Source organism: Loxodonta africana, chromosome 6 (genome assembly GCF_030014295.1).
Source record: "Loxodonta africana isolate mLoxAfr1 chromosome 6, mLoxAfr1.hap2, whole genome shotgun sequence".
Classification (NCBI taxonomy): domain Eukaryota; kingdom Metazoa; phylum Chordata; class Mammalia; order Proboscidea; family Elephantidae; genus Loxodonta; species Loxodonta africana.
In genome coordinates, this window is record NC_087347.1 from 17,948,962 (window position 1) to 17,969,111 (window position 20,150).

Sequence of the window (20,150 nt, forward strand, 5' to 3'; positions counted from 1 at the left end):
GAAAAATTCAGTCTTTTCTGTTTATCAGGTATTGGTTAGTGGACCAGTTGTGAGAATTATTATTTTCTTTATTTGAGGTGTAATCCATACCAAAGTATGAGGTTCAAGCCTTGTTAACTTTCAGAAAGCAAGGTTTTGTCATCCTCATATCACAGGTTTTTAATGAGTCTTCCTTCAATCTTGAAGCCTAATTCTTCTTAATATCATCCAGCTTTTGGAATTATTTGTTCAGCATACAAAGTATGGTGAAATGATACAACCCTGACCCAAAACCTTCCTGATATCAAACCATACGGTATTTCCATGTTCTGTTCAAATGATTGCGTCTTGCTCTGAGTAGAGGTTCCTCATGAGCACAAGTAAGTGTTCTGGAATTCCCATTCTTGGAAGGATTATCCCTGAGTTGTTATGATCTACACAGTCAAATGCATTTGCACAGTCAATAAAACAAAGATAAACATCTTTGTGGTACTCTCTGCTTTTAGCCAAGATCGATCTGACATCAACAATGATATTGGTCATTCCACTTCATCTTCCGAAGCCAGCTTGAATTTCTGGCAGTTCTGGGCTGAGGTACTGTTGTTTTTGTTTTTAGGTGCCATCAAGTCAGTTCTAACTCATAGCGATCCCATGCACAACAGAATGAAACACTGCCCGGTCCTGCGCCATTCTTACAATGGTTGTTATGCTTGAGCTCATTGTTGCAGCCACTGGGTCAATCCACCTCATTGAGGGTCTACCTCTTTTCCACTGACCCTTTACTCTGCCAAGCACTGATGTCCTTCTACGGACCGATCCCTCCTAACAACATGTCCAAAGTATGTAAGATGCAGTCTGGCCATCCTTGCTTCTAAGGAGCATTCTGGTTGTACATCTTCCAAGACAGATTTGTCCTTTCTTTTTGCAGTCCATGGTATATTCAATGTTCTTCACTCACACCACAATTCAAAGGTGTCAACTCTTCTTCAGTCCTCCTTATTCATTCTCCAGCTTTCACATATATATGATGTGATTGAAAACATCATGTCTTGGTCAGGCGCACTTTAGTCTTCAAGGTGACATCTTTGCTCTTCAAAACTTTAAAGAGGTCCTTTGCAGAAGATTTACCCAATGCAATGGGACTTTTGATTTCTTGACTGCTGCTTCCATTGCTGTTGATTGTGGATCCTAGTAAAATGAAATCCTTGACAACTTCAATCTTTTATCCGTTTATCATGATGTTGCTCGTTGGTCCAGTGGTGAAGATTTTTGTTTTCTTTAAGTTGGGGTGCAATCCATACTGAAGGCTGTGGACTTTGATCTTAATTAGTAAGTGCTTCAAGTCCTCTTCACTTTCAGCAAGCAAGTTTGTGTAGTCTGCATAACACAGATTGTTAATGAGTCTTCCTCCAATCCTGATGCCCAGTTCCTCATAAAGTCCAGCTTCTTGGATTACTTGCCCAGCATACAGATTGAATAGGCATGGTGAAAGAATACAACCCTGGCACACAACTTTCCTGACTTTAAACCAATCAGTATCCCCTTGTTCTGTCTGAACAACTGCCTCTTGATCTATGTAAAGCTTCCTCATGAGCACAATTAAGTGTTTCAGAGTTCCCATTCTTCGCAATGTTATCCATAATTTGTTATGATCCACACAGTCGAATGCCTTTGCATAGTCAATAAAACACAGGTAAACACCCTTCTGATATTCTCTGCCTTCAGCCAGGATCCTTTTGACATCAGCAGTGATATCCCTGGTTTCTCGTTCTCTGCTAAAACTGGCCTGAATTTCTGGCAGTTCTCGGTCAATATACTATTGCAGTCGGTTTTGAATGATCTTCAGCAAAGTTTTGCTTGCATGTGATATTAATGATATTGTTCTATAATTCCCACACTCAGTTGGATCACCTTTCTTGGCAATAGGGATAAATATGGATCTCTCCCACTCAGTTGAACAGAAAGCTGTCTTCCATATTTCTTGGCATAGACAAGTGAGGACCTCCAGTGCTGTATTTGTTTGTTGAAACATCTCAATTGATATTCCATCAGTTCCTGGAGCCTTGTTTTTCGCCAGTGCCTTCAGAGCAGCTTACACTTCTTCCTTCAGTATCATCGGTTCCTGATCATATGCCACCTCTTGAAATGTTTGAGCATCGACTGATACTTTTTGGTATAATGACTCTGTGTACTCCTTCCATCTTCTTTGGATGCTTCCTGTGTCGTTTAATATTTTCCCCATAGAATCCTTCACTATTGCAACTTGACGCTTGAATTTTTTTTTTCGGTTCTTTCAGCTTGCAAACACCAAGCGTGTTCTTCCCTTTTGGTTTTCTATCTCCAGTTCTTTTCACATGTCATTGTAATACTTTGCTTTCTCTTCTCGAGATGCCCTTTGAAATATTCTGTTCAGTACTTTTACTTCATCATTTTGTCCTTTTGCTTTAGCTGCTGGATGTTCAAGAGAAAGTTTCAGAGTCTCCTCTGACATCCATCTTGGTGTTTTATTACTTTTCTACCTTTTTAATGACCTCTTGCTTTCTTCATGTATGATGTCCTTGATGTCATTCCACGACTCATCTGGTCTTCAGTCACCAGTGTTCAATGCATTAAATCTATTCTTCAGATGGTCTCTAAATTCAGGTACTACCATAAGTGATTTCCTGTGACTGTCAGCAAAATTTTACTTGTGTGTGACATTATTAATATCTTTCAGTAACTTCCACATTCTGTTGGATCCACTTTCTTTGGAATGGGTACAAATATGCATATTTTCAAGTTAGTCGGCAAGGTAGCAGTATTTCAGATTTCTTGGCATAGAAAAGTGAGCACATCCAGTGTTGTATTGTTTTGTTGAAATATCTCAGTTGTTATTCTCTCAATTCCTGGAACCTTATTTTTCACCAATGCTTTCACTACAGCTTGGATATCTTCCTTTATTAGTTCTTGATCACATACTATCCCCTGAAATGGATGAAGTTAGACCAGTTATTTTTGGTACAGTGACCCTGTGTATTCTTTCCGTCTTCTTTTGACACTTTCTGCATTATTTAACATTTCCCCGTAGAATCCTTCAGTATTGCAACTCAAGGCTAGAATTTTTCTTCAGTTTTCTCAGCTGAGAAATGCTGAATGTATTTTTCCCTTTGCTTTTCTAGCTCCAGGTCTTTTTACATTTTGTTATAATACTTTTTTTTCTTGAGATGCCCTTTGAAATCTTCTGTTCAGCTTTTACTGCATTGTTAGTTCCTTTAGCTTTAGCTACTTGAAGTTCAAAAGAATCTTTCAGGGTCTTTTCTGACATCCGTTTTGGTCTTTTCTTTCTTTATTGTGTTTTTAATGACCTCTTGCTTTTTTAGTATATGATATCCTTCATATCATTTCACAACTCATGTGGTCATTGGTCATCAGTGCTCAGTGTATCAAATCTGCTTTTGAAAGAGTCTCTAAATTCAAGTGAGATACACTCAAGGTCATACTTTGACTCCTGTGGACTTGTGCTAATTTTATTCATGTACAACTTGTCCTTTTGTGTGACCAATTGGTAATTTGTTCCACAGGTGGTCCCTGGCCTTGATCTGACTGATGAAATTGAGCTTTTCCATCATATCTTTCCCCTGATGTGGTCAATTTGATTCCTGTGTATTCTACCTGGGAAGGTCCATATGTGTAGTCACTGCTTTTGTTGTTAAAAAAAAAAGGTATTTGCAATGAAAATGTCATTAGTCCTGCAAAATTAAATCATGCAATCTCCAGCATAATTTCCTTCACCATGGCCGTGTTTTTGAACAACCCATACTTTTTCTGCATTCTGATCCTCCTTCTTTGTGTCCAACTTTTGCATTCCAATCATGAGTAATTATCAAGGCATTCTGATTGCATGTTCCATCAATTTCAGACTGTAGAAGTTTGGGCGAAATCTTTAGTTTCTTCTTATTTGGTCTTAGTGTTTGGTGTGTAAATTTGAATTATAGTTGCATTAAATGGACTTCCTGGTAGGCATATGGATATTATCCTATCACTGACATCATTTTCCTTCAGGATAGATTTTGAAATTTTCTTTCTAATGATGGATGCAATACCGTTCTTCAAGTTGTCATTCCCAGCACAGTAAACTCTATGATAGTCCAATTCGAAATGGCCAATACCAGTCCATTTCAGTTCACTAATGCCTAGAATATTGATGTTTATGCTTTCCATTTCATTTCAACAATTTCAAATTTTCCTAAATTCATACTTTGTACATTCCATGTTCTGATTTTTGATGGATATTTGCAGCTGTTTCTTCTCATTTCAGTCATGCTACATTAGCAAAGGAAGGTCTCTAAAACTTTACTCCATCCACATCACTAAGGTTGACTCTATTTTGAGGAGGCAGCTCTTCCCCACTCGTCTTTTGAGTGCCTTCCAACCTGGGGTGTCATCTTTCGTTACTACATCAGACAATGTTTAACTGATATTCATAAGGATTTCCCTAGCTAATTCTTTTCAGAAGTAAACTGCCAGGTCCTTCTTCCTAGTCTGTCTCAGCTGAAATCTGTCCTCTATGGGTGAACATCCTGGTATCCGAATACTAGTGGCATAGCTTCCAACATCACAGCAACACACAAACCTCCACAGGAGGAGAAACTGACAACCATGCTGGAGACTAGGTCCCCCTAATATTAATAACTGATGACACATTCACCAAACCAAGAAACCAATATTAGCACATTAATATTACTAATAACTAAACTTCAACTGTATGGAGTAACTAAAGAGCTACTCAAATAATGAGATCAAAAACATCTCACTAAATAGACAATGGATAAGTGGTAACCTTGATGAAGTGTAAGACAATACACAATACTGGGGAAGACAGAACAACTTGACCAACACAAGGTCATGGAAGGTCCATAGACACATCCAAACTCCCTGAGTGACTGAATTACTGGGCTGAGGGCTGGGGATCATGGTCTCAGGGAACATCTACCTCAATTGGCATAAAATAGTGTATAAAGACGTTTTCTACATTCTACTTTGGTGAGTAGTATTTGAGATCTTAAAAATTGTGAGCGGCCATCTAGGATACTCCACTGGTCTCACCCCTTCTGGAGCAAAGGAGAATGAAAAAAATCAATGGCACCAGGGAAAGATTAGTCCAAATGACTAGTGGACCTCAAGGAACACAACCTCCACCAGACTGAGTCCAGCAGAACTAGGTGGTGCCCTGCTACCACCAGGATCACGATAGAGGATCCTGAACAGAGCTGTAGAAAAATGTAGAAGAAAGTTCTAACTCACAAACAGACTTATTAGTATGACTGAGACAGGAGAAACCTCAAGAGTATGGCCCCTGCGCACCCTTTTACCTCAGTACTGAAGCCATTGCTGAGGTTCATCATTCAGTCAAAGATTAGACAGACCCAGAAAACAAAATGAGACTACATGGGCACAGCACCCCAGTGGCAAAGACGTGAAGTCTGGAGAGGACAGGAAAGCTGGTATTGGAGAACCCAAGGTTGAGAAGGGGACAGTGTTGACAGCTCGAGGCGTTCACAACCAATGTTACAAAACAATATGTATATTATTTGATTAACGGGAAACTGATTTTCTCTGTAAACCTCCATCTAAAGCACATTAACAAATAATATTAAAAAAAAAGAACATCTCATGTCCTTTTTTAAGATAAAGAAAAGATACCATCTTTACTAAATAATCATACCTCTGAAATAAGTTTTAGACGTGTATTGCTATTTTGAGTTCTCTTCAGATGAATTAAAAATAAGCTAATTTGTACAAAAGTTATAATGAAATCTCAGATGAGAGCTATAGTAATTTCCATGTTGAGATTAACTTTAGTCTATTAGGCACAGCAGTACCATTTTTTTAAGAGCTATGGGACTCCAGGAAAGATTGGTTGGTGGAGCCAGTTTCTCCAAAGAGATTTTCATCTGCCTCAAGATTTTTTTTTTTTTTTTAATTTCCAAATTCACTCAAGTTGTGTCTATCCCTAAATTTTCTTAACAAAGATAAGAATTTGTTATTTGGCAAAGTATTTTGTCTTGTTTATGTATTAATGGGTATCTAAAATTAATCAAAACATTTATATTTGCGTGTTATGAATAGCCTTTATTGAAAAGAATAAGAGTTGATGAAATAGAGATTGTTCTGGAAAACATAGATTGTACAGCTTCCATCCCCATGGCAATCAACTGAGATTTTGACCCTGGTACTCCAGGGTAATCATTTCTTGTGTGCTGGATGATCTGCTCCTTCTCAAGGCCACCAAGAAAGGAGGAACAAGATGACTCCATGAAATCAAAACCGACTGTAAACATACAGAGAGGGGCTGGTCTAATTTCACCCTTGTAGGACATTTTACATTTGAACAATAAAATGGGAGTCCAGATTTCAGGTTCTGTTGTATTTGTTTTTCAGAGAGATCTATTCCTTTAGCCATTGTTGTAGAATCTGGAAGATTTTTTCTCGTGCTTGAATTAGTTCAGCTGAATCAGTATCTTTTTGTTGGTACATATCTGCACAATGTACTGCACCTAAAAAAAGAAGGATAAATGTCAGAATACTTACATCCCAAGTGTCCAAAGATCAAATGTCCTTAACCCCCAGCTACACGTTAGAACCACATTGAAACCTGTTCAAACAAACCAATACCCGACCCCCATCCTTCAGAGGTTCTAATTTAATTAGTCTGGGGTGGGTATCAGTAACTTTCAAAAGCTGGTTAAAAGGTGTTTAAAATGTGCAGCCATAATTAAGAAAGAAAATTAGTTTACTAATGTAATGGGCTTTGAATCAAAGAAGTAAGATTCTTTGTAGATTAAGGAATGGTAAATATATGATATATACTAAAGTGAGTTACTACTGAAATCTATGCAATCCTCTTGTGCCACAAATTAATGAACATTAGCTTGAATTTGGTCTTGAAGGGAGTATTTACACCATGAAAATCAGCAGATGCTAAAAAATCAGTTTTTTTTTTTCTTAAGAAGAATGGATTGATAAACTCATAACCTGTAAGAATGAGGTCAAAGAGACAAAATTCGACGGGAACTTAAATGTTTGTCACATCCTTCCTTTTGCATATGTGGAACCTACGCCTCAGAGAGTTTAAGTTACTTGCCAAAAAAATTGCAAAATTGCTAAGGATTGAACCCAGATCACCAGAAGGTCTTCACATGTTGTATTATGTAGTAAATGCTGTCAAATGTGAGCCCAGGGTTTTACAAAGAAGCATCCAACCAAAGCAAAAACATAACAAAATATTTGCCTTAGAGTCCCACTCATGGTGACCCCGTATGTTTCAGAGCAGGCCTGTACTCCATAAGGTTTTCAATGGCATGATCTTTGGAAAGCAGATGACCAGTTCTTTCTTCTGTGGCACCACCAACCTTTCAGTTAGTAGCCAAACACCTGTGCCACTCAGGGATTGGAAACATCCATCCATTAGGCATTATTTATTTTAGGGGCAAGATATATTTGCTACTATCCCAAAATTTCCTTGCTGTCAAGTCTATTCAGATTAATTGTAATCTTTCTGGAAAGAGTAGAACTGCCCCATAGGGTTTCCAAGACTGAAATCTTTAAGGAAACAGAAAACCACATCTTTCCCTGCAGAGCGACTGGTGGGTTTGAATGTCGGCCTTTTGGTTAGCAGCTGAGTGTTTAACCACTGCACAACCAGAGCTCCTTATTTTCTTTTAAGTAGCTAAAATTATGTAATAAATATGGCAAATCCAGACAGTGGAGTACTATTCACCATTGAAAAGACAATAAGAAAGACTTCTATGTACTTAGATGGAAAAACCTCCCGTGTATATTGGTAAGAGAAACAAGGAAGGTGTCGGACAATGTATATATTTTGCTACCTTTTTTTCACAAAGGGATAAGAATATATATTATTGTATTTGCCAAAAGCAGAAGCTCTGGTGGCACCTTGGTTAAAGCACTTGGCTGCTAACCAAATGTGGGAAGTTCGAAAACACCAGCCATTCTGCTGGAAAATGATGTGGCAGTCTGGTTGCATAAAGATTTACAGCCTTGAAAACATTTAGAGGAAGTCCTACTCTGTCCTAAAGGTCATTATGAGTTAGAATCAAATTGCTGGCAGTGAGCTTTTTTTTTTTAATTTGCAAAAACAGAAATACCAGAATGATGAACAAGAAACTATTATAGATGTCTCCCTAACAGGTTAGGAGGGCAACTGGGTAGGAAAGGTAAGAGTTCTGTCTGTAGAGAAATAAGCAAAGCCCCTCACAACTGACAGATGGTTACAAACTACTGAGTTTCCTATAAACATAAACAATTTCACAGAGTTTCAAGTTCAGATGAGGTGACACCATGACTGTGATGAGATCAGGCAGAAATAAGACATAGTGTAATCATGTGTGAGCATAGACAAAAACAGTGACACCCTGCAACCATAGGAGTCCCTGGTTGATGCAAACCGTTAAGTACTGGGCTACTAACTGAGACTGGCCGTTCAAATCCACCCAGAAATGCCTCAGAAGTAAGAAATGGCGATCTACTTCCAGAAGATCACAGCCTTTGAAAACCCTATGGAGCATAGCAGTACTCTGAAACACACGGGGCCAACACGATTGGAAGCCAGGACTGGTCATTATTATACAACAACAAAAGTAACAACCTATCCTTTTCTCCAGGTGGACATGCATAGCTACTACTGTTCTACCATGACAGCTGTAGCCCCACTTTGTTCCTCCTGCCTCTGGAATAAAAATTATAATGATTCTCGATCATTGAATTGCCTCAACTGACTTACAGCATTTAATTTTGACCAATGGCCAAATTTGAACATCCCAAAATATGAAATGGTAGTTCTGATGTATACTGAAATTATGCATATCCACGACTAGATAATGAAGTTCATAAAAAGGTAGGTTATCATACCAACTTGATTTTATTATCTAATAGGAGTCATAAAACTGTATTTTCAAGGAGCACAAAATGCTAAGTGAATACAAGACCAACTAGAAATGTGATAAGAGATGCGGAAATGAAAGTGGAAAAGGCATATTTATCTACAAAATTTGACTCAGTTTTTCAAATTCTTCTCCAGTTATAAATAAGAGCCCTATTTTTTTTTTTTTTTTTTCTGGTTAATGGGAAGAAGCAGAAGATGAGACTTTGACCTTCTTGCTGGGTTCTCTTAACTTCATTTTTATAATTTTTTAATTTTCAACCAGCACATAGTCTCTGAACGTCAGCCATATAGTAGACGCCATGGATTCAAAAATGAATAAGACACAGTCAGAGGGATGAGGGAGATTGCTTCCTAGAGGCTGAATCCTAAACTTCCCCTTCGCTTTCTCAATTCTGTCTGGACATCTGTGACACAGGAAAGCTTTCTGTGTAGTTATTTGATCAATATCTGTCTCACATGTATGATGAGTAGCTCCTAGGAGCAGTGACTGTGTGCACCCTTATCCCCCTAGTGTCCAGCACAGCATCTGACACAAGTAGACCCTCCATAAATACTTTTAAATGAATGCATTTGAGCACTCTATCTTACTAAGTTCCATTAAAAATAAGAATTTGCAATAGCTCTCTCAGGTTTTCGAGGTCTTTTTGAAATGATAAGAACTTGTAACTCCAAAAAACTTGGAAGGCGAGTTGCAAAATGGTTAAAGAACAAGACTGCTAGTGAGACTCCTTGGCTTTGAATACTGGTCCTAGTACTTATTACACTGGGAGTCTTAGTCCGGTTGTCTTAACCTCTGTAGGAGTCCTTCGGTGGTAACATCAGAAAGGTTGGAGGTTCAAATTCAGCCAGAGGTGCCTCAGAAGAAAGGCCTGACGCTGTTCAAAATAAATCAGTGATTTAAAAGTCTATGGAGCATAGTTCTACCCTGACACACAGGGGGTGATACAGAGTCGGGGCCAACTAGATGGCAACAGGTTTATTAGTTTTATGGTCTGTTTTCTCATCTGTAAAATGCGAAATGTGTTAACAATTACCCTTGATTTTTAGGAGTATATAATGAGATTACACAAGTGTAAAGTGTGACCTGCAGTGTTCAATATGGTAGCCACCATGAGCTACATGTGGCTATCTTGTTGTTACATGGCACTGACAAAGTTTTTACTCATAGTGACCCTATGTACAACAGAAGGAAACACTGCCCTGTCCTGCGCCATCTTCACAATTGTTGTAATGTTTTAGCCCACTGTTGCAGCCACTGTGTCAGTTCATCTTTTTGAGGGTCATCCTCTTTTTTGCTGACCCTCTACCAAGCATGATGTCCTTCTCTAGAAAATGGTCCCTCCTGGTAACGTGTCTAAATTATGTAAGACAAAGTCTCACCATATTCACTTCTAGTAAGAATTCTCCTTTACTTCTCAAGACAGATTTGCTTATTCTTCTGGCAGTTCAAGGTATATTCAATAGTATTGTACAACAACATAATTCAAAGGCATGGGTTCTTCTTAGGTCTTTCTTATTCATTGTCCAGCTTTCCCATGCATATGAGGCAATTAAAAACCCCATAGCTTGGGTCAGACATACCTTAGTCCTTAAGAGAAAGCTATACTTTTTAACACTTTAGAGAGAGATTTTGCAACAGACTTGCCCAATGCAATGCATCATTTGATTTCTTGACATCTACTACCATGGGTGGTGATAGTGTATACAAGTAAAATGAAATCCTTCACAACTTCAATCTTTACTCCACTTGTCAGGACATTGTTTATTGATCCAATTGTGAGTTTTCTTTTTTTTTTATATTGAGGTATAATTCATGCTGAAGGCTGTGGTCTTTGATTTTCTTCAGTAAATGTTTCAAGTTCCCTTCACTTTCAGCAAGCAAGGTTGTATCATTTGCATATCACAGCTTGTTAAGGAGTCTTTCTCCAATCCTTATGCCCTCTTCTTCATACAGTCCATGTGTTGGTATAGATCACTTGAAATATGGCTCTTCCAAATTGACATGCGCCTTTAGAAAAATATACACTAGATTTTGAGCGCTTAGTATAAAAAAAAAATCATGTTAACTATCCTCTTATATTAATTATATGTTGAAATGAAAATATTTTGAATATATCGTGTTAAATAAAATATGTTGTCAATGTTAATTTCATTTGTATGTGTGTATTTACTTGAAAATTTTATATGTTTTTCAAATGTATAGCTCAAATTATACTTTTATTAGATAGCACTGGAAAAAATGGTGGCTAGTCCTGGTGGTGCAGTGATTAAAGTCCTTGGCTGTTAACGAAATGGTTGGAGGTTTGAACTACCGGTGGCACCATGGATGAAAGATGTGGCAGTCTGGTTCCATAAAGATTTACAGCCTTGAAAACTCTCTAGAGAAGTTTTACTCTGTCCTGTTTGGTTACTATGAGTCAGAATCGATGTGATAGCAATGGGTTTGTTTTGGTTTTTGGTAGATATAAATAAAATTAGATTCATTTAAAAATGACTAGAATCATTGTAAAATTTAGCGTTAGGCATTAATTCAGAAGTAGAATACAAAAGATTTGTGTTCGTTTGGTAAAATACTTCTGCTCATAAGAAGGTTGCCTAGTGCCCTTGGTGCACTATGGTTGCCTATTCCAAGTTATTTAGGTATTCTTCTTCAGGGTTACCAATCAGTGAGCATGCTGTATACTAAATATTTTATACATACCATCTTATTGAATAATATAGCCCTATAATTTGTGAATCCACCGCCTGTCAGTCAGTTTTTCATAACATGGCTTGCATGTTATTAAGTTTCCGGAAGTTATGCCACAGATATTTAAAATACCAGCAGGGTCCCCCATGCAGGACAGGTTTCAATGGAGCTTCCAGAGTATGACAAGAAAGAAAGGCCAGATGATCTATTTCTAAAAAGTAGCCAATGAAATCTCTATGGATCACAATAGAGTTATTGTTTGATGTAGTACTGGAAGATGAGCCCCCTAGTTTGGAAGGCAACACGAGACTCAGGTGTGCTAGTAATCATAATGGTTCTTTTGTACATGGCATTGCTATGAGCTTTAGCCTACTCAATGGCAACTAGCCATAAAGTTTGTGATTAACATATATAATGTGTAATACATAATATATTTTATTTCAAGAACAACTCCATGGTTTCTATTATGGCATTATACATCACCTACTCTTGAATATGAGAGAAATGGCAGTCAAAACAAGTAGGCACATATTGTATGTTCCCATGTCACAGCTATAGTGAGCACCTCCTGCCTGGGTATATCCATGGGATTGTGACTCAGATCTGAACATTATCTGATACGTCTTGGTTGGAAAAGGGCAAGGATACCATCAGAGAGAGATTAGAAAACTAGAAAATCTAAAGTCTGGTGTTTCTGGAAGCGACACTGGCCCTTTAAACTTTAAAACTCCCTGGCCCACTCTAATGGAATAGGAACTTGCTTTAATCATGTTTGTTCTCAGTTGTCTTTGAGGTATTGAAAATATCTTCCCACCTATCTCCTTGACATATTAATTAATCCCTAAAAGAATTGTAATTTTCCATTAAGATGTAATCTGATCCTTGATATCTATGCAGAAGCAAGTAAAGGGCAGGACCAAAGTATCACTCTTGTTCCTGTTGGGATCTCATTTATGCTGTGTCCTCTTTACAATAACAAGAAGGGGCATGAGACTGTCTAGGTACTGAATTTGTAGTCACCAAGCCAAAAGGAGCAAAACCATTAGGAGCTTTGGATAAGGCATTACCCTCCCCACCAGGAATTAATGTTGGGATCTCATCTCTGGGAAATACCATAGCAATAGTGCCTTCGGTTTTCACTAGAAAACCAAAATGACCTCATCCACTTTCTTACAAGATAGGCTTTGGGACAAAAATTGATTACTAGCTTCATATACACTATCACATACACTCATACCTACACACACAATGTGAGTGAGAGAACTTTGGGTCAGCTGGAGAGAGAATAGATGAAGGATACTGCTTAGATGTCTTTTGAACTATTTTTTAGGAGAAGATACAGAGAAGTTTAAGATCCAGGTAGCAGGAATTTGACAGTGATCTTAATTTAGGTTGGATAATTGTAAGGATGGTTACTCCAACCCAGGAACTTTCTCAAATTCCTGCCACTAAGACTATAAACCTACTGTGTTTTCCCTCATACTTAAGTAATTTGCTCCATTTACAGCAGAGCCACCTGTGAAGGCAAGTCCTCCATGTGTTGCCCGGCCCTTTCAGTTCCTGACTTCCGTTTAGTGTGACATCTTTCTCCTTAAACATACTCCATTCAACAGCAGCAATTTTTTTTTTCCTCTTCCACTCCTCACAGTCAAGGTGTTTAAGCTTGCTGTTTCTGTTTTTACACCTCCTCTATTTACATGTGCTTTATCCTGACTTCTACTGACTCATCCAGAAGAACACTCAATGAGAGAGGTCAAGGTCACTAAATCCAATGATATTTTTGACGGTTTCATATTAAATTTTGAGGGCTTTTAAGCTGAAAATCATTGTGAAGGCTTCTGTAAATGTCACATTGGCATAATAAACAGTGGATTTTATTTTGCAGTGAAAATACACTATTTTCTGGGTTATTTTTTATGTACAGATTATTGACATTATTTCAAAAGTAATTTCAGCAACCTCAGCAGGTAAAATGGATCACATGGAAAGGTGGTGTGATCCAAGTAAGGTTACTACTCTAAGAACCAAGCTGTCGTGCTGGTGGACACTGATTTATCTAGTGTTCAGAGCCCTTAGACAAAACAACTTCTTTTAAAGAGCAATTACATTCGCAAAAGAAAATGACCTCATATCACTTGATTATATGAAACCACATACACTTCGTATTTAAAAAAGAAGAAAAAAACACACACAAGGAAAATAGTACTCAAATTGTTAATTTTATAGGCACATTAGACGTCTATGCTGATTAGTACTTTTTAATGTGTTCTATTTTAGATGCTAGCCAGAAGTTGAAATACTAGTGAAGACTAAATGATCTACTAATTACCTGCTTAGGAGTATTTTCTGTTTCTTGTCAATAACAACATCAAAACCAAATCATTAATGTTATTGATAGCTGTAGTCAAGTTTGCCCCAAACTCATGGAGACCCCATACACAACAGAACTAAATGCTTCCTGGTCCTGTGCCATTTCTGTGATTGGTTGCAGATCAAACCATTGTGATCCCTAGGGCATTCATAGGCTGATTTTTATAAAGAGAACATTTTAATCTGGAAGCTCCATCGAAACCTGTACATTATAATACACACAAGCCTCTAATGACAGACTGGAAGTGGCTGTTCATAAAGTGTATTGTCAGGGAATTCAAACCTGTTTTCCCACAACGAAGGCAGAATTCAACCACTGAACCACTTTAGCCTCCTTCATTTATTATGACATACTGACAGATTTCATCCTATTTATAGGTATTTGACTATTCACATTGTGTTACCTTTAATGAAGACAGCAGGCAAATCTTTACTGATATCCTTTGTAATTCCCAGAGGGTGCCAAGGATCAAAGGAACCATTGGAAAAGATGATTTTGCTTCCTGTCACTTTGAAGCCACCATAGTACGCATTGGTGGACATAACACCCATATTCAATGAATCATAATTGAACTCAGGGCCAAAGAAATCAGAACATTGCTGAACAAAATAACTGCAAAGAAAATGAGACAAAATTTTAGGTGCTGGAGATCAGGGTTGAGGAATGTAGGAAAAATATCTTTGGAAAGAGTGTGGTGTTATTTATTTAGTTGTTCTGTTTTCCCCTGAGAATCTGAGTTACTTAAAATACCTGAAGAAGGGTTTCTTCAGCTTAAGAAGGAAATGTACCTATTTTTCTAGCTAGCTATCTAGCTATCTGTGTGAGTCCAGCCTTTCCTCCTAGGAGGTCCTTGATTCAGTAAACACAGAGGAATGTGGCCAACAAAGCACTTGTCTATCAGACCCTTGGTAAACTCAGTGTACCACCTTAGTGAGGAGGCTATAGACAGCACAGGCTGCTGTTTTCTGGACTCCACCCAGGGCTTCAAAACAAAAAAGAGGAAAACCATGTTCTTTCCTTGCTGATCTATACTTGGACTATTAACCACTGTGGAAGAAAGAAAACTGAATGCATAGCCTACCAGCCTGATAAAGAAGAAGAGACTACAGAGGCAGTGAAAGTGAGAAACTACCTCCAGTGCAGAGAGGTATGCCCAGAGCTCCTGGAACCCACCCAGTTCTAGTTGTTCTAGCCTGAGGGTTAGAACATCAAACAGAAACTAAAAAAGGGAACCAATCAGAAGGAAGATATCTCCTCCTGTGTCCTAGGAGCAAAACTGATAAGCAAAGGAACAAAGGGCGGAAAATGTAGATGGTCTTCTCTCCGCACTGGTGGAATAGATGTCAAAAGAAGCGAGGCTACAGTAGGTGTTTGCCCCAATACAGGTACCTTCACCATAGACATCACTTTTAAAAATTGTGGTTCAATTAATACACTTGACATAGACTAAGTCCTAGCTCGTTTCCTTATTAGGAAATTTGACCTTTGGACTTAGATAGGAGAAAATACGGAATCCATGTCAGGAATCATATCTTGCTCTACAAACCCAGTAAATATGAACAAAGGATCACAAAACAATGAGAGTACAGTCTACTAACTGTAATCTGTCTTACTTCATACAACTAGCAAGCCTTCACTTACCAAAATTCAAAAGAGATAGAGAACTTGCTTTCTTTAGTTGCAACTTTGCTGTCACCCATGATCCTTCACTGGATTTTTCAATGAACATACAAAGTACATTATTGGTTAAAGAGTATTAGATAAAATGACCTTCTAATGCCAGCAAGTAAGACTGGGGCTACTAGTTTATTTATTCTTTTTCATCCTATGAAACCTAGAGTGTTTCCTGGCAGCTACTAGTTAAGTCTGATTGGGAAATCTGAGATTTGGTTCTACATATGAGTTGGAATTGACTCGAGGGCACTGGGGGGTGGGTATCTTATTGGAATTATTTTTGATTTCTCAAACTTCCATCTAAAATATTTCTACCTTAAGTTTTACCTATCTGAAATTAGCCAATTTGATCAATTTAAGTGTGGAAAAAAAAAAAAAAAAGGAAGAAAAAACCTGCAATAGTGGTTTCCAGTGACAAACAGAAGTCAACATAGAATGTTTACCTGAGAGGCAATCCAGTGAAGAGCTGGTTCTTTGAATCCGTGGTGTGAAAGAACCCAAATTCAGTGCAACACTGATAGAAGTATTGCCTGGCTAGAAAACAAAACATCAATTGATTTAACCAGAAATGATATTTTGGTCAATTACCAAAAAAAAAAAAAGCTTAAAAGATTTCAGTACACAATTTTACATGATGCTTGTGACATTCTAAAACACATTTGATCTCATCATTACCAATATTTTTAGCCAAATCCAACATTACCAGAGCAAGACTTGAAGCTATGTCCAATGAGAAGGAGATTGTGGCAAGGTCCTCACATGCTCCTGAAGTAATCCTATCTTTTTCTTCAGGATCATCTCTTTGAGCACCTCAGTTTTGTCCTTCTTTCTGCCCTCTATTTCCAGCTTCTACTGGAACGTGTTCCAATCTATCTGTATCTTCCTCTGGTTAACTTCCCTTCAGTATGTCACAGGCTCTTCTGCATGAAGTTTCTTGAAGGAAGGATGTACGCTCAATGCTCCTGTGCCTCACCATATCTACATCTTCAGTCACTCTATGACTACATGTTCTCCCCAGAGGTCACCAATATTGGTAGGATGATATAGATCAAATCATCAATTTGTGGATAATAACTGAGAAGTTCAGTTCATTTAAAGTCTAGCAGCTATGTCAAGGAGTCATACATCTTTGATCAATTTAGTTAAACATATTAAGAACTATTCATACTACAAATAGCTTGAAGTTGTAGTTATACTGGATGTCAAACAGGCTAATGGTAGAGAGAGGGTCCCTGGGTGGTGCAAATGATTTTTACTCGACTACTATTTTTTTTACTAACTTAAAGGTTGGCAATTTGAACCCACCCAGCAGTGCCATGCAAGAATGGCCTGGTGATCTGTTCCTGTAAAGATTACAGCCAAGAAAACCTATGGTATATTCCTGTTCTGTAACACATGGGGTTGCCATGAATGGAAATTGACTAGACGGCAACAGATTAGGTCATTTCAGAGTGCAACCACATTTGGCGAAGTACTCTATATAGAATTTGAAGTGGAGTGAACTATTTCATAAGCACCAATGATTTATTTATTCTTTTTCATCCTATAAAACCTACAGAGTGTTTCCTGGCAGCTACCAGTTAAGTTAGATTTGGAAATCTGAGATTTGGTTCTACACAGTATTGAAAAGTACTACCGGTCACCTTTTTTAGTTCTGCTTGTTACAATCCTAAGCTTTTGGCATTTCTGAATCTTTTACTAAAGTGGTTTAATCTGTGTGTGTCCAGCTCCTCAACTCATTCACTCTCTGTACCCATCCTTGAGGAAACACTTTAGCTCTGGTTATGTTGTCACTTCTCATTTTCATCAGAAAAAGCTTTACCTTTTGTGGGATTGTGGTGGTTGATGGAAGAGTCCAAGTAGACTTCCAGTTTCTTTTCGTATTGTGCAGGAAAGCAACGCAAATATTCATCCTTGAATAGTACGTGTAGAAGTCTAACAAATCTATAGTACGGTGAACCCAGTGAAGTGTTAGTCATCATGTCACAAAGTTCATCCATGCCGAATGAAACCTGTATTCCCTGCAAAAATCAGGATTCTAATTATCCTTAAGACAATATACATGGGAAGGCTTTTGGCTCCAAATGGAATTGAGCTCCAAAATTATTTTCAATGCTTTAAGTGACTGCTTTCAATTCAAATAAATTACAAATAGTTTTTGGTGACTTGGCCTGAAGATCAACTCCTGAAAACTATCAGCTCACTTGTATGGATTGCAGAGTCTACTAGAAGTGAATGAACCCACCTTGTGCAAGACACATAGCTCATAAAAGCACTTGCTGTAACAAAGACTTCTGGTATTCAGGTCGGTATTTGGTTGGAATTGTTAACAAATAAGCAAGTTTTGATTAGCATGCAGTATCTTGCCAGATCAAAGCTAGAACCTGTGGGAGGTGTAAAGAGTGAGTGTCAAGGCTCTAGTCTAAGAAGACAAGATACATAAAATATGAAAACAGTAATGAGCGAGTCAGGAATTCTGTGAGAGTTTTGTGAGGACTAGAATCCTGAGAAAAGCTTCTTGAGGAGGTAGAAATTGATGTGGACCTGGAAGATGGTATAAGGTTTAAATAAACAGAAGTAGAATGCATTTGTATTTTTTTTTTATTAACATGAAGCATCTAGAATACACAAAGGGGTAGAGATTAGTGTTTAATAGTGTTTATAGGCAAATAAGGAAAGAAAAAGGATAGAATCATTATTTAGGTAACGTAGGGTTCTCGTTTATGGGAATGGAAAATTTGGGGACGGATATTGGTGATGGTTGCACAACATGGTTACTATTACTGCTTTTTATTGAATTGTACATGTGAGAAATGTTGAGAGGCAAATGTTAGGTTTTTATATTTTTACAACAATAAAAATTTAAAAAATAACGAGTGCATTTTAGGCAAGGGGAACATTGTGTCTGAAGAAGTGACAGCAAGGATGTGCAATGTCCATAGGGATGATCAATAAGCCTAGATGTGTGACATTGAATTAGCTACTTAACTGTCTGAGCCTTAGTTTGCTCTTGTGTTCCATGTAGATAATAAGAATAAGCTACTCAGAGTAACTGATAAGGTTGCTGTGAGGATTAAATGAAAGCAGTCCTTAGGATAACGCCTGGAACAAAAGTCTTTCAATAAGAAGTAGCATTGTTTTTGTTATAATTATTATATTTCTTCTTCCATTTTTCTTTTTTTAATTGTGGTAAGGGTATATGAACTAGAACATTTGCCATTTCTATCATCTACATATAATTAATATTTGTTTTTAATTACAATTATTATGTTGTTCAATACATGCCTTTTTTTTAGTAGAGAAAACTAAAAAAGCAAAACTTGCAATATTTATTAATTGTAGAAAGTGGTCAGATATAGAACTCTTACATTTTTATTGATTATGATTTTCAGAGGGTTAAAGGTCTCTGTAGAAAAGTTTTTAAAGGAACATTTTTTATTTCAAGTATGCCATCTATTAAGAACCACAGAAGTTTTAATGTGGATAAAGGTTAAATCTGTTGGCAAAATTATACTTCCTGATTTATACTTAGTGAATTGTCTGTGGATTTAGGAATCTATTGGAATTCGTGGGTAGTGCAAATGGTTAACCAACTCAACTGCTAATTAAAAGGCTAGAGATTCAAGTCCACCCAGTGGTATCTCAAAAGAAGGGTTTAGCAGTGTACTTCCAAACAATCATCTAATAATGGAAACTCTGTGGGCACAATCCTATTGCGACACACATGGAGACACTATGAGTTAGTTCGGCATGACAGCAACTAGTTGATTAAACCCTACAGTTGCACAGGAAATCTGAAGCTGGATACCAACAAAGAAAGGGTTGCAGGAGAAAATGAGTGTGAGAAAGGAAACATATTTGCAATTTAATAACTCATTCTTCTCACATTTCATAGGACTTTCCTATTGTGGGATTTTGGGAGGTGTTAGGAGAGCCCTGGTGGTGCAGTGGTTAAGAGCTCTGCTGCCAACCAAAAGGTCTGTATTTAGAATTCACCAGCCATTCTTTAGAAACCCTGTTGAGCGTTCTACTCTGTCCTACAGGGTCATTATGGGTTGGAACTGATTCAGTGTCAATAGGTTTGACTTTTTGTCTGTTTTTTTAAGGATGGACATAAGCAGTTAGTATAGAAGACAGAGTCTTAAATTCCACTTGAATTGCGTAAGAATCACCTGAGGACCTGATCTGATGCCTGGTTCCCACTCTAGAGGTTTGACAGTGAGGCCAAAGAACCTGAATTGTTAACATGACTTCCAGGTAATGTGCTGCAAATTGGTCCTCATGACAATTTTAGAAAATCTAGTAGAGCTGAATCCTCTAAGATGCTGATATTGAAAGAAAAAACTACCCTCACCACGTGGTATATATAGCGGCATTTTAGGGGATTTGGTTTGATTTGGCATAGCTAAAGCCCTGTTAAAAGAAGGAATAGATTTGCAGTGTTTGCTTGAGTGAGAGAAAAAGCCTTGAAAAATCCATAATTTGCTGAGCAT

At 37.7% G+C, this 20,150-nt stretch overlaps 1 protein-coding gene across 1 annotated transcript in view; it reads right to left on the reverse strand.

Annotated features, from left to right (window-relative positions):
• Nucleotides 1–6,256: 6,256 nt before the first annotated feature.
• Nucleotides 6,257–20,150, reverse strand: part of LOC100666108 (putative serine protease K12H4.7) — a 66,822-nt gene continuing 52,928 nt past the window's right edge. Inside the window, exons 6-9 of the mRNA XM_064287392.1 lie at nt 17,480–17,678; nt 16,101–16,191; nt 14,387–14,595; nt 6,257–6,515 (exon numbers count right to left, since the gene is read on the reverse strand). Coding sequence (XP_064143462.1) covers nt 6,406–6,515; nt 14,387–14,595; nt 16,101–16,191; nt 17,480–17,678 — 609 coding nt within the window. The 3' untranslated portion in view covers nt 6,257–6,405. The remainder of the gene's footprint in view (nt 6,516–14,386; nt 14,596–16,100; nt 16,192–17,479; nt 17,679–20,150) is intronic.